This window comes from Sitodiplosis mosellana, unplaced genomic scaffold (genome assembly GCF_009176505.1).
Source record: "Sitodiplosis mosellana isolate CC-2019 unplaced genomic scaffold, AAFC_SMos_1.0 Smas_scaffold_6167, whole genome shotgun sequence".
Taxonomy (NCBI): domain Eukaryota; kingdom Metazoa; phylum Arthropoda; class Insecta; order Diptera; family Cecidomyiidae; genus Sitodiplosis; species Sitodiplosis mosellana.
This window is the reverse complement of record NW_022601408.1, coordinates 1685911-1708482: the sequence shown is the minus strand read 5'-3', so window position 1 is coordinate 1708482 and position 22572 is coordinate 1685911. Positions and strand designations below refer to the sequence as shown.

The 22572-nt window shown below is 36.4% G+C and overlaps 1 protein-coding gene across 3 annotated transcripts; it reads left to right on the top strand.

Annotated features, from left to right (window-relative positions):
- LOC129575799 (tolloid-like protein 1) lies at positions 1–22277 on the top strand. Of its 3 annotated transcripts, XM_055459870.1 has the most exons (16): positions 4–158; positions 512–720; positions 1892–2363; positions 15024–15265; positions 15407–15942; positions 16080–16394; positions 16535–16768; positions 16869–16972; positions 17345–17650; positions 17805–17950; positions 18093–18294; positions 18372–18633; positions 18712–18917; positions 19014–19993; positions 20100–20198; positions 20310–22277. In XM_055459870.1, the coding sequence occupies exons 3-16, from the start codon at positions 2060–2062 to the stop codon at positions 20664–20666; spliced, it is 4293 nt and encodes a 1430-aa protein (XP_055315845.1). In that variant the 5' UTR covers positions 4–158; positions 512–720; positions 1892–2059; the 3' UTR covers positions 20667–22277. The 3 variants fall into 3 exon arrangements, with proteins under 3 accessions (XP_055315844.1, XP_055315845.1, XP_055315846.1); XM_055459869.1 differs by having other exon boundaries at positions 1–720; XM_055459871.1 differs by lacking the exons at positions 4–158; positions 512–720; positions 1892–2363 and adding an exon at positions 10885–14813.
- The last annotated feature ends 295 nt before the right edge of the window (positions 22278–22572 follow it).

Genomic DNA, 22572 nt, shown 5'->3' with positions numbered 1-22572 from the left:
TACGAAGAATTTGGATGAGTGTAGAAATGGAGAAAACTTTTTGCCATGACAAAAAATACAGGTTTATCGTTTTATTTTTGTTTCCAGTTCTGGAATTGTATTAAAATGGCGAAAAATGATTCGAATCAAACGTTTTGAAAAACAAAAATCCATCAACGGTATACAACGATTGTTCGTTTCTATTTAATCAGATTTAAGTTAAACTTTGTTGCTCCGATCAGACATTAATCTATTCCGAACACACAAAACAACCACCGGCACACTATAATCGGTTTATGTGGAAAACAAAATTATCAATTTCTGATATGCGAACGGCAACACTTTTGATTTGCAAATGAGTTTCGAGTAAACAATCTGAATTGACTGTTGTGTTCAAACGATAAATTGCTATTAATAATAACAACGATATAAAAACTATTCTCAGAATATAGAGCATTAAAATTATACAATAAAGAAAATGCAATACATTGTCATTTAAATATCGCAACAAATTTTATGTGTATTCAATCAGCAAGGATAAAAAGGAGGGAACAAATTGCTTAATGCAAATCAGCCGATGCATTTAAGTATTAGCGTGTGTTATCGCTGCAGTAGTCAAAAAGATAAACCGTGACAAGAAGAAAGGAATGGAAAAACAAAGACGAAATAAATCGGCCTCACAACCAAAACACCACAGAGTGATGTGTGCTATCAGTGCGAAGAACGTATACAATCGAGAGAGTAAGCAAGCGATAGAAGATGTGTGACAATAATAAAATTTCTTAATGAATCGTTTTCCACTTACACGCACAACCACTACATGCGATGCGACTGACTCTGAGAGTGAGTGAGATTGTCATAAACAGACAACCAGCCATGCACATAGAGATAGAGAGAGCGCCCGTACGAATGCGATGCGATTGGTAATGAATGATTATAATGGCATATGGATGTAAATGCCAAGAATCAAAGAATAAACGATATTTTTGGTGTTCAGTTCAGTTTTGGTGTTTCGTTCACTCTCTTTTTCTCTGTGCGTCTCTTCTCACAGTTCGAGTGTGTCGAGCTGCGTTTCTGTTCTGTTCCATGCTCTATACTGTTGATGTAGTTGTCACAGTCGTTGTTGTTGTTCTCGATGCTGTTGTGCTGCTATTGCCGCTACATTTTCTCGGTACACTTCGAACCGAATGTGTATACATTGTGCCGAAATGGATTCGCACCAATCCAGTAGACAAGTCAGTTCTCGAGCGTAACTCAGTCGAAACGGTCGTGTGTATTTCCGTTTTGCACATAACAAATCGAATCGTTTTATTTGAGTATAACCGTTGGCTCGGTACGAAAGTTCCTTTTGATTTTCGTTCGTTTCTACGAAAATAATAACAACAACAGCAGCAAAATCATTCAGTGTGCCATACATTCGAACTCCTTTCGATGCGTTTTGTTTTGTTTACCTTTGTACTGACTGCCAGAACAATTGAATTTTTTTGAGAAAAAAAAAAACAAACGAAAAGAAGAAGCAAAAGGACACGTTTTCAATCAGTTTTATGTGTGCTCTGCCTATTATTTGATTCATGTCATAACATTAATTCAGTTTTGCTTTGCTTTCAAATTGTTTTGAATATTTGCGTGAGGTTTTATTTTTCTTCTTCACTTTCTCACTCTCTATCTATCACTCGCCCGCTCGCCTGCTCACTCGTTCACTTAGTTCGATTCAATTTAAATGATACCATTTGTTTGTATTTTACGTTACCATTCATTGGTTATAGTTTTTTGTTCGTAACAGTTCACAGTTATTAATAAAAATAAAAACGAAAAACAGAATGTGAATGTGTGTGCGTGTATATTAAGTAAATCTGTGTCGATAAGTCGCAAATGATTCTTAATCCCCGTTTGACACATATTATTTTGTTAGTTTTAATTGTTGTGAAATTTAAATCAACCAACAATTCGACGAACGCCAAAGCAATTGAAAACAATCAATAAATCATAGAAGAAAAAAATACAACAATAATAAAACGAAAGCAACCAAACAAAAGAACGAACAACGGTGGATTTGTCGTGATTATTAATCGGATGAATAATGAGGCGATTTAATTGTGCTCAATTATCGAGGCAAAAGACACAAGGATTCACAAATATGGCCCACATTCGAAGAGGATTCCACGAATCAGTGCAGCATTGGCGGTGCTGTGCAGCAATAATAATCATCATGGCACTTTTGCATAACAATCGAATCGTCAATGCACAACACATTACGAATGCCACACTTTTAACGGCACCAACAGGACACTATCGTGGCAGCAAATACACAATGGATGACTTAATATACGGGAAATTCTCGTCGAAAGTGTCCGGCGACATTGACATGGATCCATGCAAAGCAAGTACGTATATCCCGAGTTCGACCGAAATTCCGGCGAGAAAATCTTATTGAATTTTTCATTTAGCTAAGCAATTAATTTTGGATGTTTACGACAAATACGGGATAGCAAAAAACAGACGTAGGGAATGAGTAGAAAGAGAGAGAGAGAGAGAGAGAGAGAGAGTGGGGAAGGGACATAACAGTACAAAGAGCGGGAGCGCACATTCAGGCGAAGGCTGAGGTCTTCCCAACACTGTGCGTAGGTCAAGAATTTCAAGTAGTTCACGTTTTAGTCAATGGAAAAATGCTGATAATTGACAAACTTCTATTTGCGGAAATTCGTTTTTGAATACTCTTTATCGCCTCGTATTTTTTTTTCCTTTATCACTTTGGCCCTCAGTATGAAAACTTTGTCGGTAGCAGCAGCAAAATCAATTTCATTTTCCCTATTTATATGTATATTTATACCATCACTGCTTTTTTATTTGTTAGATTTGTCATTCGTACCCACACGAGATTTAATGAAAACACCACACCACACCGAATGACCAACGTTGTTGTTGTTAATTTTGTTATCACATTGAAAAATTTGTGCGAATCAAATATTAATCAAACTTTTCCATATCATTCGAATGGGCGACGGGTCCTGCGAAAAGGTCAATCGTCGGCTCAGTCAACACACAGAGAGAAACAGATAAGACCTTTTAATTGACAGACAACGGCAAATAATAGACTCACACACAAACAAATATTCCCGCTCTTGCTACGTGTCCCTCTCGCTCGTCACTTTTCTATAATAAAATAAATGCATACACTGGGGCATAATGAGCTTGATAATACATTGATCGATGAGTGATGCCTATAGATGAAAATACAATTTTTTTTCTTTACTCTGTTACGTGCATAAAATGTTTGGCAAATCAATATATATTATTATCTCGAAACGGACACACACAAAAAAACGAAAAAAACGATGCTCGAGTGCAGGACTTTTTGACACCAAAATGAGCGACAGAAAATATTCGTTTTTTTTTTTCAACGTGAATTGTATTCATCGAATCTCATGATATTTTGCGCAGCATACATTTTCCATGCCAATAAATTCTTCAACAACAAGACATTACATTTAATCCTCTGCAAATGTGTTTCCATTGTGAACGACCGCTCATTCTTTTTTCTCTGTCTTCTATATGGATGCTCAATATTTTGTTGTTGTTGAACGACGAACCAGGTCGTATCACAAATACCATGTCATGGTATTGGCCAGACAGAGAGAAATTCGTTAAAAGGCAGATGAGAGTTAGAGTGAAATTAGAAATTAAATACATGAGATGAAGGTTCAATTTTGAAATTGAGTCATTATAAAAAGGAACTCTCTCTCTCTCTCTCTCTCTCTCTCTCTCTCTCTCTCTCTCATACACTCACACACACACACAAACAACAATAATACCCAAAAAACGACAAAGCATTTGTTCAAGTCGGAAAGATAAGGCTTATAATTTGTATATAAATATCTTTCGAACAATGAACGTGCCTCCTTTTTTCTCCTTCTCTCCCATTTCTACGATTGCCTTTACTTCACATTCACTGTGTCAATATTTGTGGAGGAGCGTGATTTATTACAAAATAATTGAGGAGCCCAACGAATGAACGAAAAAAAAAATCGACAATTTCATAACGCATCAATTGAATCCTTTGTCGAAAACGGATCCCATCATAATAGATTTTATTTTACTTTTCATTCACTTATCAACCCTTCGGTCCTTCAAAGAAGAAAAAAAACCAAATCTCCACAACGAAAGAAACAATATGAAATTCATAAATCATGTATATTAGTATATACCTACGATGAATTTTCCACCAAATCTGTGTTTCATTTTTCTCTTCATGTTTCAACGCAATGAGCGTTGTGAATAAATTTATTAAAACGAGTGTTTGGAGTAGGCTATGAAATATTTAACAATAAAATGAATTTCTATGCTATGATGGCTAGACCATAAAAAAGAGGAACAAAATTAAATGGGTACATTCATTCATTTCGAATACAAATAATTCCATTCAACTAAGCAAGCGACACGACGGTAGAGAAGTGAAGAGAAGTTTTTTTACCAACGACAAAAACACCAACACCAACAGCAAACGTTATGAATTTCTAAGCAAAAGACTTACGTCTAAAACCAAAATCGAGTAAAGTCTGTTTGGATACGTTCTCAAAAAGGAATCGTAAGTGCGGTTTGTACGGATCAAGGATTTGTTTTGCTCTTAATTTGAAAAGTTCGCGGCTATGTGAAAAACTGAGCATTCTAATTTCTCTGTGAATTGGTTAATTGGAAAAAGATTCAATTGAACTGCGGATGCTAGCTTTTTGAAATGAAAAGTTGTCGAGGTGAAAGTTTACACATGAACGAAGCCGTATATCAAATATAAATGCGCCAATTCCGGAGGTATATTGAACATTTAACGAACAGTAAAACACTCCGAAACAAAGACGATCCGAGTGATTTTTTGTCACATTGATGAGGCATATGTAATGCGGGCGGGCGGACGGTAACAGCATCTCTGCATTGGCAGAATGGATTCATGATAATTTTGTGTCGAAATCTCAGAGATAAATCAAATATCTGAACAATATTGAAATAACGAAAGAGTTTTCTCTCTCTCTCTCTCTCTCTCTCTCTTTATCTCACTATACTTTTTAGTGGAATAAATGATGCATTCGGAGTTTGTTATTTGTTAAGAAGAAAAAGAAAATAGAGGCAGAACTTGAACAAAAGCACCATTTTCGTTCAAATGTAGTCAATGAAAGGATTTGGAATACGATTTCCATAACAACTAGATGTATGTGCCGTGTTGTGTTGTATGTTGAGTTTCTGTTTTTTTTTTCGGGTCGTTTCTTATTTTACGCTACGCTTACTACGGTTTACGTTTTGTATCGTGTAGTTATTTTCATCTAATGATATGTGTGCACAAAAGCCGATCGTGCCAAAGACATGTCGTTTTGTTAAGCCGAAATTCACACTCGGATTTCTTCTTATGTGTGATAAAATGGTACCAAAACGAACTACTGAAATGTTTTCGGCTTCATGAACTATTCCGTTAAAATCCAAGGCAAAGAATCAACGACGAATACACATACACACAATTACACTTGAATCTCCACTTAGCCGCTACTCCATAATGATAAACAAAACAAAACAGAGAGAAAGAGAGAAAGAAAGAGAGAGAGAGAGAGAGAGACTCAGTATTTGTATGGAAAACGCACAAGATGAAATGTTAACACACTGCATGGAGAGCATGCACACCCATCTGCTTGTATGTGTGTGTGTGTGATATGCTGGCATCCACTGGCAACAACACCGCATCACTATATGTGCTCACAGCGATACAATTTTTAATTAATTTAAATCATAATAAAAGAAGGATTACCGTCTAAGGACCTATTCCGTTTTGTTCAAGTTGTTTTGTGCTCTCTCTCTCTGTCTCTCCCTCCCTCCCCTCTCTGTCGCTCCATCGATGTGCTGTGCATGTAATTCATGTTGTGTTCCACTCTCACACAGTACAGCTACTAATTTGTTGGATTTGGTTGTATGTTATTTTATTTATATCGTTTTCTGTAATAAAATGATAATCTCGGCAAATTTCGTTGTCTTTATTTTCTCATTCTCAAATGTACCACTTTGGTTCCAGAGATATGTGCGAGAAATGGTTGTTCATGCTTTGATGATTTGTTTTATTCGGTTAAAATGAAAATAGTTGCGTATCCAAGATTCACTCTTGTTCTCTTGCTTTCTCAATCCTTTCGTGTCCCGGAATGTGGCTGATAGTGATCATTCTTTAATTTTGGTTTTCGGTTTTCGGTTTTCGGTCTCGGTCTGGCCTCAGATGATTTGAAAAAGACAGCTAAAGGGATACTGAGAGAAAGAGAGAATGTGCCTTTGGCCATTTTAACTATTTGGGAAGTAATATATGGTTTTAGGCTACCAAAGAAGCAAACATTTATTGCTTGTTCGATAATTAAGAGTTATATCGAGGAGAACATGGAATATTGTACATAAACAAACACCCAACAATCTCGTACTTAACTTAACTCGCAGTTCCAGCGTGTTACATTAAGTGATTCGTATTTTGGCCTCATGAGTTGAACATTTTTGTGGCTTTTCCAATGTTAAATATGTGCAGAGCATTTACTCCGACACAACATTCTGTATTGACTACAGTTTCTAGATTAAGATAAACCATTTTACACCCGAATCATCACTGCCAACTTGGGGAATGACACAATGAACAAACCACTTTCCAGATTACTATCTGCGATCTATTTAAAATTTTACATAAATTTGCACATTTATTCATTTTGTAGTTGTTTGTTATTGACGCGATTAGGCTTGCACTCCGAAATGACAATGGCTCGCAATGCTGCACACTCTCGCTATGGTTTTTTTATTAAATGTATCGCTCGATGAGAGCTGGACAAACGAATGAATGAATGAACGAATGAACGAGCTATCGTCCAGTTTCAATGCACAAATATATATTCAATATGCACAAAATGTATCGCGTCTGACCTTATGTCTGCGGTATCACCACCGAATTCATTCGTGTTATTATTAATGAATCAACTAATCATCGTATAGTAAATTTGGTTGCGTTCTATTGCTAAATATTTGCCATTAAAATGCATCAAACATACAGATGGCCTATTGATTCATTTCATCCATTGGCACACTCAAATTACTGAACAACGACAGTGTGTTCATGTCGTGCGAAAACCACACCACAGCTATTATTAGAGGGCAGAGTAAAAAACGACATAACGGTTGGAAAATATAACGAGATGCGGGCTAAAGCGAAACGAAAATTTTTTTACAATGAATTTCTATGAATCATTCGAGGCAAACCTAAAATGCATTTGGCCAGAGGGTGCCAGAGGGTTGCAACCGTTTTTCGGCACCCGATAATTATTGGAAAATTTTGCGTGGTCACAACATTTCGGTTTATGTTATTAATAAATAACCATTAGCGCTGTTGTCCGCCAACCACATTATCATCATTTTCTAGATTCGAGATTCGAGATTCGAGATTCGAGAGAGAGAGACCATTATTATTAGACAGTTCATTATCGCATCGTATACATATTCTTCATTAATGGGTAAATAGTGATGTTTCAATAAACACGGTTTATCAGTCGACCGTTTGCCATTCACACCAAAATGGAAGAGAAACACGGGAGGTTTGCACTCTTTCACTCATTGTTTGTTCATTTCTCTCTTATTCGAGCTCTCTTTTGCACACACACTTGCCCGATCGCCTGCTCGCTTCATTTTGAATAGTATTCTAATCGTTTGGGGGCGAAATGACGTGCTGAACTTGAACCAATTAATTAGTTGATTTGTAATCAAAATCATTTTACATTAATCTAATCATTGTGAACAATCGTTTAGTTTTTGCGTGCAAATTGAGGTCAACATGAGGCACGTCAACTGTGGTAGTGTTTAAATGACACTTTTTTGAATGATTTATGCTGGATCTTAGCAAAAAAAAAAAAACAATTCATTGGTGAGCGAGAGAAAAACAGAAAAAAGTGGTATTCACTCTAAGAATGAAGTGAATCTCAAGGGCTGTTGTTGGTTTTATTTTTCACAGAAGAAATCATCATAAATCAAATCACGCAGTGCGAATGACAGAGACACAAAGCACCAAAACGAAAGACAGAACGAAAGGAATAAATCAAATCAAATGTCTATTGGTCGTTCGTTCGTTCGCTCATTCGCTCTGCGACATGCTCTGTCTACGAGAGAACAAATATTGCACAATATTTAATTGTGCTTGATTTTTTGCTTCAGCAAAACGGTTATATTTTTGTTCGGTGAGATGTGAAATTCTTGCAAGTTTCGAGAGCACACGACGATGACGAAAAAAAAAACACACACACACACACAGCCAAATGAAGAGCGAAGAGAAAAAAGTCACCAGGAAAATTATAAGCAATTTTATTGATTAATACCATATTTAACGTTGTACCATGCACTTTATTATTTAATAAATTCAGATTAATACGAAAATGTTCCGGCGGGGATTTGTCGTCACAAAATTCCTTCAGCACACGCCGAACCACCGCCATCGCCACGAAACGATCCCCAAAGCGCTACGCGTGCTACGGAAAAATCTCGTCTGACTTGGCATTTATAGAAAATCAATTATGTTGAATGGGTTTTGGAATTCATAACTGGATAAACATTCAATGTGCGCACCGCATCACACTCACTTCCTCGCTCGCTCATTCTCACACTGCCTGTACCTTTTTTTTTGTCGTTCGTTGATGACATTTGCATTGGCACTCTTTCTCTTTATCTCGAGTGGATGATATTGGCGATATTGGTTCACTTTCCACGGTCACAGGTGTTTTAAAATTGCTTTATCGTTTGAGCATAATTTAAATTGTTCAATTTCAATTTGCAATTTATTTTTCATCGACACCGTTGTTGCCAATTAGCATCTCGATACGATATGGTTATCGCTGTCGATGTGAAAACAATTTGTGCCCCCTGTTCGAATGAACGGAGGAAGAGGAAGAGAAACGATGACGACGACAACAAACAATATCAACGCAATGGCCAAATGGATATGTACAGATTGTGGATAGAATGCCATTACCAAGCGAGAAACACAATGCAAAATACACACAAATTCAATGCATTGCTTAATTCATGAATGAAATGAGTACCAAAACCGGAGATGAGTCAATCGTTGAAAATAAACTTGAGACCTATTGACTGTTTGAATTAATGCATTTCCATTGAGCTTTTTCGGATTACATTTTATTTTTTGTTCTTTTCCTTCGTATTGTTTCAATTGGGTGTTTACATTGAACCATTTGATCACAACGAAACAAGTTGTTTATTTTCCGATTTTTCTGAATTCAGTAGATAGATAGGGAGAGGGAGAGAGAAAGAGAGAGAGAGAGAGAGAGAAAGAGAGAGAGAGACAGAGAAAGGTAAATAAATATACAAATCTTGGCATTCAGTTTCGAATGATGATGCACTCGAATTACAAAATTAACAACCAACCCGTTTTTTGTTTCGGTTTGGAGTAATTTTTTTTTTCTGGTTTTATTAAAAAATGTTATCTGTTGATGATGTTGAGCCTCCACATTGGAATATTCATGAATAATCTTGATCACATTTCCAGATAAAGCCTTTTTCAATGAATATTTTGTCAAGAGTAAATGATATGCACAGTATAATTCGGCAGAAATAAATTCGGTGTCACTCGAATGCATCAAATGGGTTCAGCATTGCAGTTATGCATATTTCATTCATAAAAAAACTAGTTGAGTTTTTTTCTTTCGTATTCTATGTCTATGATCGTTTAGGAAATGACAAAAGTGCTCAAATTCATTCACACTGGGTCAAAAGACAATTGCCTGTTCGAATTGAAATATTAATGCGCATTCAATATATTTGGTATCCTTCGTTGAACATCCTTCAAACGGCATTAAATCTATTTAATTCGATTTATTTCTGCATTAATTAACCGCATTGCAAAAAGAGAAGAAAAAAAAACACGCAAACAGAGGAGAAATGACACAATAAATCGCATGTGCAGCTGGTTTGGATGCGCTTTGCAATTGGCTAAAGCTGGTTTCAGTCTATCGTGTTAATCTGTTTGTATTGAAGAGCTCAACATGTTCAACTGACTTTTGCAATAAAGCCAAAAACATTCAATATCGATATGCATGAATCAGGTGACAACAAAGTATGCGAGTGCAATAAATATGTATAATTTTCCATTGCAATGGCTGAATACAGCAATGACGACGGCGGCGGCGGTGGCCGTGGTGCAAAGACGAAAAATGGAATGCCAGATAAGTCCGTTTTTTTTTGTAATAAATTTAATGAGTTCGTTTCATTTCTTTTGCGCACATTTGATAAGGATTTTATGCCAGTTTATGAATTTAATGCAATGATGTGCGGATGATGTATGCAAACGCAAGAAAGGAAGCAACTAAAAGAGTGTAGAAGAGAACGAATGAATGAATGAATGAATGAAAAGGAGATGCGAAATGAAATTGAGTGAGTTAGTTGGAAATGTCTCTTTCTCTCGCTCTTACACTTCGCCCGAACTTTGTTAACCTGAAATGTGTCCTTTGATTTTGCATCTTGTAGACAGTGTCGAGGAGCGATGTGTGCGTATCATATACAGTCACTTGAATGACTTTAAAAAGATAATTTCCATTTGTATGATTCGTGTCGTTGTCGTTATTGTTGAAGTATTTACCTTATTTGTGACACCTTGCGTCTATTTACACACTGAAAATTGGAAAACACAAACGTTGCAAGTAGTTCTGCTGTTGCCGCTGCTGTTGCACGCTACGGTTTTTACTCTGGTTCTCTCACACTCAACATTGCAATATTTCATGGTTTTGTTGGCCGTGTGCTTGATATTTAAATCCAATGTTTTTAGTTCGCATGATACGATGATTTTATGAATTACTGTATCTCGGCATTGCCATTCTGCACCCGCACACTTATTCTCTCGTTTGACAATGACTTATGCGCGCACGCACACACACACACACACACACACACAGCGAGAAAGAAAGTGAGAGAGAGAAAGAGATGGCAAAATGGGAGTGCATATTATGTTATAATTGCTTTTTTAGAAATATTCTTTGTGAATACTATGCATTCCACATCGACACATCAGCGCTACCCGAGTTGTGTGTGTGTGTGTGTGTTTTCCATACTTGAAAGAGCCCATTTGAATCGTAACAAAATGCTATAAATTATTATATATATATGCACTAAGGATATTTTAAATATCATGATTTTATTATATTTGAAAAAAAAATTATGTGTGAAAGAAGTGGAAGAAGGACGATGACGACGACAACGACGACAACGACAGCAACAGCAGCAGTGGCAGTAGCGGTAGTAGCAACCGCATAACTGTCACAGAGATAACAACAGTCACGTCTATTCATTCATCTGAGCATGGTGGCTATATTATTGCTTTTCAATGTTCAATCATAACAATTTTGTGATGTTGTTTCGCGTCGTACATACGCTCGTATATTTCTCATTCGTTCGTTGTGATTGTTACAAACTGTCGTTACAATTGTACGTTGAAAAGTTGATGGCTTCAATTTAAAATGACACAAACTAAAAGATATGACACAATATTTTCAACTATATTCCTTTCATCGGTTGTCTTCGTCATCGTCATCGTCATCGTCATCATTGCCGAAGCTTTCCACATATGCTGCTGCTTGTTGCCTTTTTAATCATATCAAACATGCATGTATCTGCTTACATTTTCCATTCGATGGTTTGACTACTGTTGTTAATAACGTAAATCGTAGCAAGCAAATCGTTGTGACAAATAGCAGGAGTGTTGAGTGTGAATGAAATGCGAGGCTCAAATTTTGCGTAAATTTTACATAATCAGGTCGTTTTGATTCCTGTTGTGAAACCTTATCTTTTTGCTGGGAAAGTTTTCGTCTCTTAACACACACACACCAAAGGGAAAAAACTTGTTTTCCCCCATAAATTTATTACGAACACACGCCAAACATACACACAATCAACCACTTGAGGCGACAATTAATTGTCACTATTGAGGCTTGCGCGTAGTTAAGTAGTGCTTTAAATGTAATTAAGGCGGCATGCGGCAGTATTTGATGCCGAAAGCCCCCCCTCCCTCATTTAATGAACGTTTTTGATTTGATTATATTATGATCGTTTAAACTTAAATAAAACTGAAAACTTGTTCAAACAAATCTGTCTCTCTGTCTCTCATTCTCACTCTCACTTGATTGTTTGTTTAATTTGTACTTACGCAAATAATGGAATTAAATGCTCGCTTATTTATTTAAGCAGTACACACAGCAAATGAAAGTGCATGGGGCGCTTGTCATTATGTGAACACATGTTGGAAAAAAGTGCTTTGCCATTTTTACCGCATTCACTTTGTTCATTGAAAAAATCACTTCGTTTCAAAAATGTATTTGTACGGGATGAAAAATTCAATTCAGAGATTGGTCTATGGGTTTCTTTTTTTCATTTTCTCGATTTTAAAATTGGAGACCAAAAACCAGTTGGATATTTCAGACTTAAAATTTTCAGCTCGTATGTTACTTGGTGTTTATTTTAAGTTAACAAACAACTAAAAATCTGAGGAAAAAAAACTTCAGAAATATATTAAAAAACAAGAACTGTCCAAGGATATTAGATTCAATTTAAAAATTAAAGTCTACAAGAGTTGGAAATTCTACAGTGAAATTCCCGCATTTTCTCAGACATTAACTCTCCCCCCCCCCCCCTCTCTCTCTCTCTCTCTCTGAATTTTTGATAGAAACCAAATTCCAAATAAATACAGACATCACAACGTATTCAGTTTGATTGAATGCAAAACAGTAATTCCATAAAATGTATATGCGATAGTTGCGTTGATGTATGTGCATGTGATGTTGGTCGCATACACACAAATGATATAACTTCGGCGCTGTGGTTCTTCATGAATTCATCAGATATTCCATTAATAATAAGCATTTTAGAATTTCAGAGTTTAACAGTTCAGCACATTCAGAGCGATTTGCATTTATCTGAAAAATGGTTTTCATAATTTATCAGATTAAATCTATCAATTACGGGTTATATATGCCTTATGACTTACAGATTGTGTTTCACACAATACAAGCAGTTCACTTCAGTTTATGTCAGTGTAGGAAAAATGCGATGATGTGCCCCATTGCACGTTCATCAGATAAAAAATTAAATAAAATGAAATATGAACGGATTTACATATGAGAAAACACAATTATGGTTCTTTTGATTCAGACAAAAAAAATTCGAAGAAAATATGGTTTGAGTTAGACAACACAACACAGTCAATTGTTATTCAAATGCACTTCAGATGATTGGAAAGGAATAAAGTGTCGTTGCTTGAATGCGATATGAAATATTAAATATCAAACCAAAAGTTTCATAATACGAATGCAAACAAAAAGATTTTCAATAGCAAGCGACATCGCTTGCTCTCCGACCCTTATTCACTATTTTTACCGAATTTTTTCTCTTAAAAACGACATAAATGTGGAGACAGAGGGAGAGCGAGAGAGAGAGAGAGAGAGAGAGAGAGAGAAGGGTCATCAAAACTCATACCTAAGCCTCAATTAGTATTTACGAAATGATTCTGTAAATGGTTTACTCATTTCTATTTCATCCATAGAGTTTGAATATCTGTATGCTTTTCTCCTCAATTTTTTTCTTTATCATATCACTGGATGTGATTATTTTCGTGCATAATAATTTTTAGATGTGTGATTCTGTAATGTTGCTATCGCTTATGGTTCGTTTATTATTCAATTTATCCAAAAAAATAAACCAAATTGAGGCGAAACAGTAGTTTAAACCTTCAGTTCAAAACGTTGATTTTTCCTTCAAGAGACAAACGGATATTATAATTGATGGTTTTTTGTCTTACACATGGGCCGCACCGAGCAATTCGACTATTCGGTTGATTATGTTTTAGATAGATGAACCGAAAACATAAACTAGAACAATCATTTTATTTATTTATGTTAGATTTTCAACACTTGTCATATGTCAAGCATCAAGTGTCTTGATGCGAACCACTTTGAAGTTGCTGGTTCAGTCAGCAAAGTTTGAATTATGATAAACTGTGCTCATTTTGGCAATATTTCGGCCACCAAAACACTTGCTTCGAGGCACTTGTCAAGAAATTGGAGCAAACATCCGATCATGAACCAAATTGACTCACAATCGATGCGCGTAGCATGTAGCATGTTGGTCAATGTTGTATTGTTGACACATTCCATATTGACACCGCAAGCTATTTGATGCTCCCAACATATGACTAAAAATCAAGTCCACTGCGACTCGACTCGGTCCGGCTGTTCCATTAGCGTCAATCATGTTATTGACTCATATTTACAAACAATTTCACTCTGTTCGCCCGTTGATTCTCGATATTTCTCAAAGACGAGCGAGATAGAGAGAGAGAGAGAGAAAGAGAGAGAGAGAGAGAGAGAGAGAGAGAGAAACAGCAATTCAAAATGCTGCGATCCGAACTCAATTTGTTGTTTCACTGTGTATTAAGCGTTTGAATTGCAGATGCGCCGCGTTGAGAAATGTTCTTAAGATCGCAAATAAATCGGATGAGCAAATGTCAAAAAAAAAATGATGAAAGTACAATGGCATCAACAGAGACAACAGAAATTGTGTATCTTGCTGGCTTGGTGCAATTGCGTTCCTCTGAACGACTAGCGATAAATTGTGAGAGCAAATAATCTCTGTGATGGGGTCATTTACATGCACGTTTATCATCGCCACATTGCAAATGTAACGAAATCGAAATTTCACTTTCATCGCAATGCCGTCCTTAAGAAGTACAGAATGAATCAATAGTGGGGGAGATAGAATTGCAATCAAGTGCTCAAAAACCACTTGACGTATGTATTTTAAAGATCTCTCTTTTATTTTTCATAACATCAATGGCTTTGTTTAGGATGCTATAAACTTAAAACTAAATTTAAATTACTTTATTGAGATCGGATGCTTTGAAATGCTTGATATTTTTCATTATCGTCAATACCAATTGGAACTACTCAATATGATAAATACATCAAAGTATAAATATTGTTTCCATTTGTGTTTCGTAGGCGAATTCATGGGAGATATTGCACTGCCAAACATAAACTATGAGAGTCAATGGCAACAACAGAGAATGAATAAGACATTCCAACAGGAATTGGAGCAATTAAAGCAGGAAGTACACTACGAAGGTTTGCAAGTGGAAGAAGAGGGCCTAACGGACATAATCAGGAAAAAAACGAAATTGCCACCAGACACAAATCCCATATCGAGCGACAATGATCCTAGTAAAAATGATGCCATATTAGTGGTGAGCCTGTCTACTATTGTTATGATCAATGAAAATGAAATAATTCTTCGGCTTCCTTATGCTTCTTAGCTTTCATGTGGCCTCACCCCCTCTACCATTTAAATATTTACCTAATTTGTTTTGAATTTGCTGATAAATTAGGAGCCAAACCACGTGCCAATTGTACCATACGCCAAAGAATCCACCAAACCATACAATGGAACAATAAATGCAAATAATGATACCGCACTCCAGTCGGGTGTAAATGAATCCATTGAGCGGAAAATCGTTTTCGATGCTGTGAATAACACGAATTTAGAGAGCCAAGCAACAACAATTTCGGATGAAAAGCCGGTGAAAAATCTAAGCAATGTATTTCGTGATATTGATGCGAAAAAAATTCAATCAAATGCCAAAGATATTGAAGACGAATCGACAAACATTCTACAATCACGGCGTAACATACAAACTGATTTGGGCACAAGCAACGGCAGCGGTAGCAGCACCACGACGACGACGACAACAACAACGACAGCCATACCGACAATAAAAAGCGCACCGAATTCAATTTCGTCGTCTGTTAACGATGCATCGACAACAGAGCAAACGAATTTACCTCAAACCAACCAGCCGAATGTTGACAATGTTGAAGCCGAAGCCGTGTCACAAAAACGTCATCGAAGACATCGTCAACAAAGGTAATCACAAATGCCGTTTTTTTTCTTCTGTTATTTCTTGTTGCTTTTTTGTCGCTTCTGTGCGAGATCGCGTCGAGCTGAGATAAAAATCGATTCAGAGTACAATAAGTGTATGTATGCAAAAATCGGATTTTCAGACGTGAAGCCAAAGTGGATGGAGACAGTTATCGCCAAAAAATTGTTGACAACACGTATGAAGCGCGATTGAAGCGTTTGAAAGAGGAACTGAATGGTCCAACCGTTACGGAAATCATTCAAATGCACAAACGACAGGAGAAAAATCAAACGTACGATGATGATGATGATGACAAAGACAAGGATAAAAATGGGATTTTGGAAGAACAGCCACCGATGCAACAACAGGAGCAACAACGAGAACAATTGCAAAAAAACACAACCGAACCATTCAATTCCGACACAATGCCGTTGGATCAATCATTTGACCGCGAAAGGTAATTGTTGTTGATTAAAAACTCTGAATAATTTACTATTAAATTTAATTCATGCAATGGCAATTCGCATGTGATTCCAATAACCAACGAAACACACACACACACACACACACACACACATGCGCACACAAAACAAATAGGTTGAAAGAGCTACACCGACATCATCGCATTACAAGAGCGGCAACGGCAAAAAAAGAGAGAATCTGGGATTATGGCGTTATTCCATATGAAATCGATGCAAATTTTAGCGGTGCACACAAAGCTTTGTTCAAACAAGCCATGAAACATTGGGAAAATTTCACATGCATCAAATTCGTTGAGCGCAATCCGAATGATCACATGAACTACATCATATTTACCATTCGTCCGTGCGGGTAAGACAACCGTTGTTTGTTGCATGGATTGTGTGTATATTAAAAATTGCAATAATAATTTAAAAAATTAAACAAAAAAAACCTGCGTTGAATAATACAGTTGCTGTTCGTTTGTCGGAAAGCGGGGAAACGGCGGCCAAGCCATATCAATTGGAAAGAATTGCGATAAATTCGGTATTGTGGTACATGAACTTGGTCATGTAGGTGAGTTGCACCTTGCGAATTTTATTTCTCTCGTTTGTTATGTCTCGCTGAAATTGCACGCGTTTCATTGTTTATACACAAACCAATCCGAATAATAACAACAACAACAAAAGAGCAGATTGCACGCAATCAATCAATCCACATCGAATTCTGGAATTCTGTTTATTTGATTTTTCAATAATTCACAACTATTTTTTTCACTCAATTTTATAAATAATTAATGCACTTGATATTCGGCCGATGAATCCAGGCTAATTATTCAACGACGCGCTGCTTTTCCGGATTTTTGTTGTTTTTCCTGTGTGCACCACTTGAATGAATCATTTGGTAGAATGTTGTTTATTTGGTGTGTATTAATGAATCAATTTGCAGTTGGTTTCTGGCACGAGCACACCCGACCGGACAGAGAGAATCACGTTGTGATTGAACGCGCCAACATTTTGAGCGGACAAGAGTATAATTTCAATAAACTTACTGCCGAAGAAGTGAACTCATTGGGACTGCCATATGATTACGATTCGATTATGCATTATGCGAGAAACACATTCTCAAAGGGCACATATCTCGATACCATTTTTCCGGTGGAAATTAAAGGCAGGAAACGGCCTGAAATTGGTCAACGTCTGCGATTGAGCGAAGGTGATATTGCCCAAGCAAATTTGCTGTACAAGTGTCCAAGTGAGTGATTTTATTCCGTTTGTAATTTTGAATGGAATCGACATTATTGATTTTACCACCTGGAACAATTGTGATGACCGATTCAATTCACATTCATTTCTAATTAATTTCGTATCAATTTCTCTGATTTCCTTTTTTCGATTTCCATACACAGAATGTGGCCGAACATTCCAAGAAAACTCTGCCTCATTCACATCACCCAGCTACTATTCAAGCACACCAGGAGTGGAACCAGAGTCATGCGAATGGCGTATAACTGCCACACATGGAGAGAAAATTGTGCTAAACATCACCGATTTGGTATGAACAGCAATTCATTGAAATTAATTCAGCTCTTTCCTCTTTGTTTGCCACGCATTCGACTGAAACAAATTGCTGGATTTTAATGAGAAATTTCATTAATTTCATTTCAATGGGTGGAAAATTGCAATTCTCATTGCAGGATATTTTCAAATCAAACAACTGTCGCACGGACTATTTGGAAATTCGCGATGGATATTGGCATAAATCGCCAATTCTCGGTCGCTATTGTGGTTCCGGCCGAATTATGGAATTTATTAAATCGGGCAGCAGTCGAATGCTGCTTACGCTTGTTACGACACACAGGCAAGTCGGCCTACGTGGTTTTGCTGCCACTTATGAAGGTAAAATGATAAAATTCAGATGTATTTCGCATTCTTCACTCTCAACCGATCGATTCATTTCAATTTTGAAAAATAAGCTGTTTGTGGCGGTGATTTGACGCTGGAAAGTGGAAATCAACTCGAATCGCCCAACTATCCGCTAGAGTATTTGCCAAACAAAGAGTGCATTTGGCGTATCACCGTACAAGAGGACTATCAAGTGGCTTTGAAATTCCAATCGTTTGAAGTGGAAAATCATGACAATTGCGTGTATGATTACGTTGAAGTTCGCGACGGTGATAGCCCTGACTCTCGTTTGATTGGCGTATTTTGCGGCTATAAGGTTCCACCAGATATGAGGTAATGTTTGATTTAACAAAAACATTGAATTCCAATTGGAAAAAGGTCACAATTTAATTGATACGATTCCGACTACAGATCAACAACCAACAAGATGTTTGTGAAATTCGTATCGGATGGATCGGTGCAAAAGGCTGGTTTCTCTGCGACATTCATCAAAGAGTTGGATGAATGCGAGTTAAAGGATCATGGATGCGAACACAATTGTATCAATACACTGGGTGGATATCAATGCTCTTGTAACATTGGATACGAGCTGCACAGCGATAAGAAGACTTGCGAAAGTGAGTAGTTAATTTGAAATTCTAAGACTTATTTTACAATCAGCATTATGATTTTCCATTGAAATGTGATCAAAATGATATAATTCTATTCTCCAGATGCGTGCGGCGGAATTATTGAAGCTTTAAATGGTACAATTACATCACCCTCCTTCCCCGATGTGTATCCAGTATCAAAAGATTGCACGTGGGAGATTGTGGCCCCAGAACAATATCGCATCACATTGAACTTTACACATTTCGATTTGGAGGGCAATCATTTCCATCAGCAGGAGTGTGACTACGATTCGCTAACCGTTTATTCAAAGTTAGAGGATAATAATTTGAAAAAGCATGGCATTTTCTGTGGCGAACGAATGCCACCGTTGGTTACATCGGAGGGGAATACAATGCGTATCGAATTCCGTTCAGATAATACGGTGCAAAAGAGTGGATTTGCTGCTGTATTCTTCACCGATATCGATGAATGTGCGGTTAACAACGGTGGATGTATGCACGAATGTAAGAACACGATTGGATCGTATGTGTGCTCATGTCATAATGGATATGTTCTGCACGACAACGGATTGGATTGCAAAGAAGGTGGCTGCAAGTACGAAATCACCGCTCCACATGGAACAATTATGAGTCCAAACTATCCCGATTACTATCCACGGAAAAAGGATTGCGTTTGGCATTTCACAACAACGCCGGGACATCGAATTCGATTGCATTTTAACACATTCGAAGTAGAACCGCACCAGGAATGTGCCTATGATTATGTGGCCATTCATAACGGTGATTCGGTTGATAGTTTCACATTAGGCAAATTTTGCGGTTCAAAATTGCCGCATCCAATTTCAGCATCATCGAATGAAATGTTTATGGTATTCAAATCAGATGCCAGTGTCCAGCGACAAGGTTTCACCGCAACACATTCCACGGCATGTGGCGGTCATCTGATGGCTACCACTCGGGTCAAACATTTCTATTCGCATGCTAAATTCGCTGACAACAACTATGATCACAATGCCGATTGCGATTGGACAATTGAAGCGGAGCCCGGTCGAAATGTTCATTTAACATTCTTGACATTCGATGTGAGTGAAGATTTGTTTTTAAACCGAAGAAAAACATTATTCATTTGTAAATTATTTTCATTTTGAATTGTATACTTAAACAAAAAATACGATGCTCCAATTTTAGATTGAGGAAGAGAAGGCGTGCTCTTATGATTACGTTGATATTTATGGCGGTCTTGACGATTACAGTGGACCTTTGTACGGCAGATACTGCGGCCTTAATGTGAGTTTTTTCTTTACTTTCAGCACAGAAACATCAATCAAAACTGAATCCAATTCAAATATCAAATTTATTTCGAGGGTAAATTGTATATTTTTCTTTCATTCCATGCAGAAACCTCCCGACGTAATATCGATGAATGAAGCACTGTTGGTTCGGTTCCGCTCCGATGGCACAATGAATAGAAAAGGATTTTCAGCTTCATATGTGGCAGTCGATCCGTTTGAGGGTAGCGAAGAGGAGATCAGTTCGGATTCTTCAGAGATGGTCACCCCATTTCCCGGCTACATGCGTCCCAGTGTGTACGTGAACAACAACAAATTGGGCAGCCGAAGCGGTGACAACACTGACAACACCGATGACACAGATAACGAAGAAGAGAGTTACAATGAATACGACAATTATAATTCGATAAAGTTAAATAATAAAAGTAAAAAAACCGAACAATCGGAAAACGGTTTGATTGATTAAAACATTCAGCATATGACACACGCATACATCAGAATTTTAACAAACGAAAGAAAAAGAGAGAAAAAAAAACAAATACAAATCGTTGAGTTAATGGCCATACATAAGTGACGAAGAAAAAAAAGAAAGAATAATCTCATTAGCATAGTATTAAACGTCAATAACAAAAAAAAATAATAATTTAACAACAAATCTCTGCACAAAACATTTCGTATCAAATATGAAATACGTTACATAGGCTATTTTCTATTTAATCGAAACTAAAGAAAAAAAATGTGAATTCAGTTAGAAGAGTGCTGAATATCCTGTACCATGTAATTTTCGCGATGTTTCAGTGTTTGTTGACCGGCAACGCCACCACACAAAATGCATCCTGCATTTTCCGTTTTTTTTTCTTCATCAACGATACACCAAATACGAACGTCATATTCAGTGAACATAATTTCTTTTCAACGTGTGGCGGCTGTTGAACGTCAAAGTCATTTGAGGCCACGCGAGCGCTCCCAATTTCAAAGGGCACATCAATGTAATTTAACATTTCAAATCGGAACTAAACAGTGCGCCAATTCGAAATATAGAAAATATAGTGTCAACAGCCGCACCATGCTTTTCAACGCATGAAATAAATATATTTATTTAAAAGTGACAACGAAATTTGCAATAAACGCAAACATTTCTGTGCTTCTTTGCATCCTGTGGCAAAGAAATTCTGTTAATTGATTCTTATTCTTGAGTTCATCGAAAAAAAAAAAAATGTGTAATTGACAAAACCAAAATAATAAAATAGATTGAACCAAAGCAATAATTATGTGGTACTGATTAATTTAGTACACATATGTCACATTCATCACAGAAAAAAAATCGTTTAATTTAAACAAAATGTAGAATGTTATACATTTCGTTTTTTATACAATCATTTTATTAAATTGTAAGCGAACAAATTTAATTATTTTATTTATATGTGTAATTTGTGGGATAAATAACTCATCAACCAATAACAAAAAACCGGATGGTTGTTTTCATATCAACTAGAGAGAGGTGACAATGTCACCGTGACATTTATCGTCAAATTGACATAGAGAAGGAAAATTGTTGACAGATTTTCGTAGAATACCACCTGTTCGTACATTTTTAGGGTTAAATCATCATGAAATTATCTACTATTCTTTTTTTTCGTATTTATTAAGTTAATTATTATGTACCAATTGAAATCAGGTTGAATTATTTGTATTGTTTTCGAAAAATCAAAACAAGAAAATCATTTTTTTTTTCAAACATCTTCCGATACTTAACAATACATGTGTTGATCCACATTGTTGTTTCTTTTCATGTTGAGTCCTTTAGTCGAGGGAAATATCGTGGATCACTCTTATTTACACAAAATTTACCATATCTGTAACCAAAGTACTAAATATTACAAATGAAAACCAAACTAAATACTTCTTTTTTTTTGAGAATACTTATTTAGAAATAGTTGCATCTCTTTTAACAATAACGAGACAAACAAAAATGAAACAAATATTTAGGTTAATGATACAAATTGAGCAAAACAAAAACCAAATATTTACATAGACATTGGTCAAATAAAAATTTAGTGAATACCGATAAAAAAAACAGTGGCTTTATTTTTGTTCAATTTTTTTCTAGGAGATCTGCTTGGAATAATCTGAATGCAACATCAAACAATTATAACACATTTCATTTGGAAATGAAATTTTGAATGAAATATTGTGATGTACATGCATTTTTTCGTATTACATTTGAGTGGAACGACTGTGATGGAACTCATTCATTTCAATTACTACAAAGAATATTCTCGTACAAAGGCACAAAAATACTCATTCTAAATATGGAATGATTCTGATACGTCATAGACAATTTTCAAATGTTATCAAATTATAAACAAATC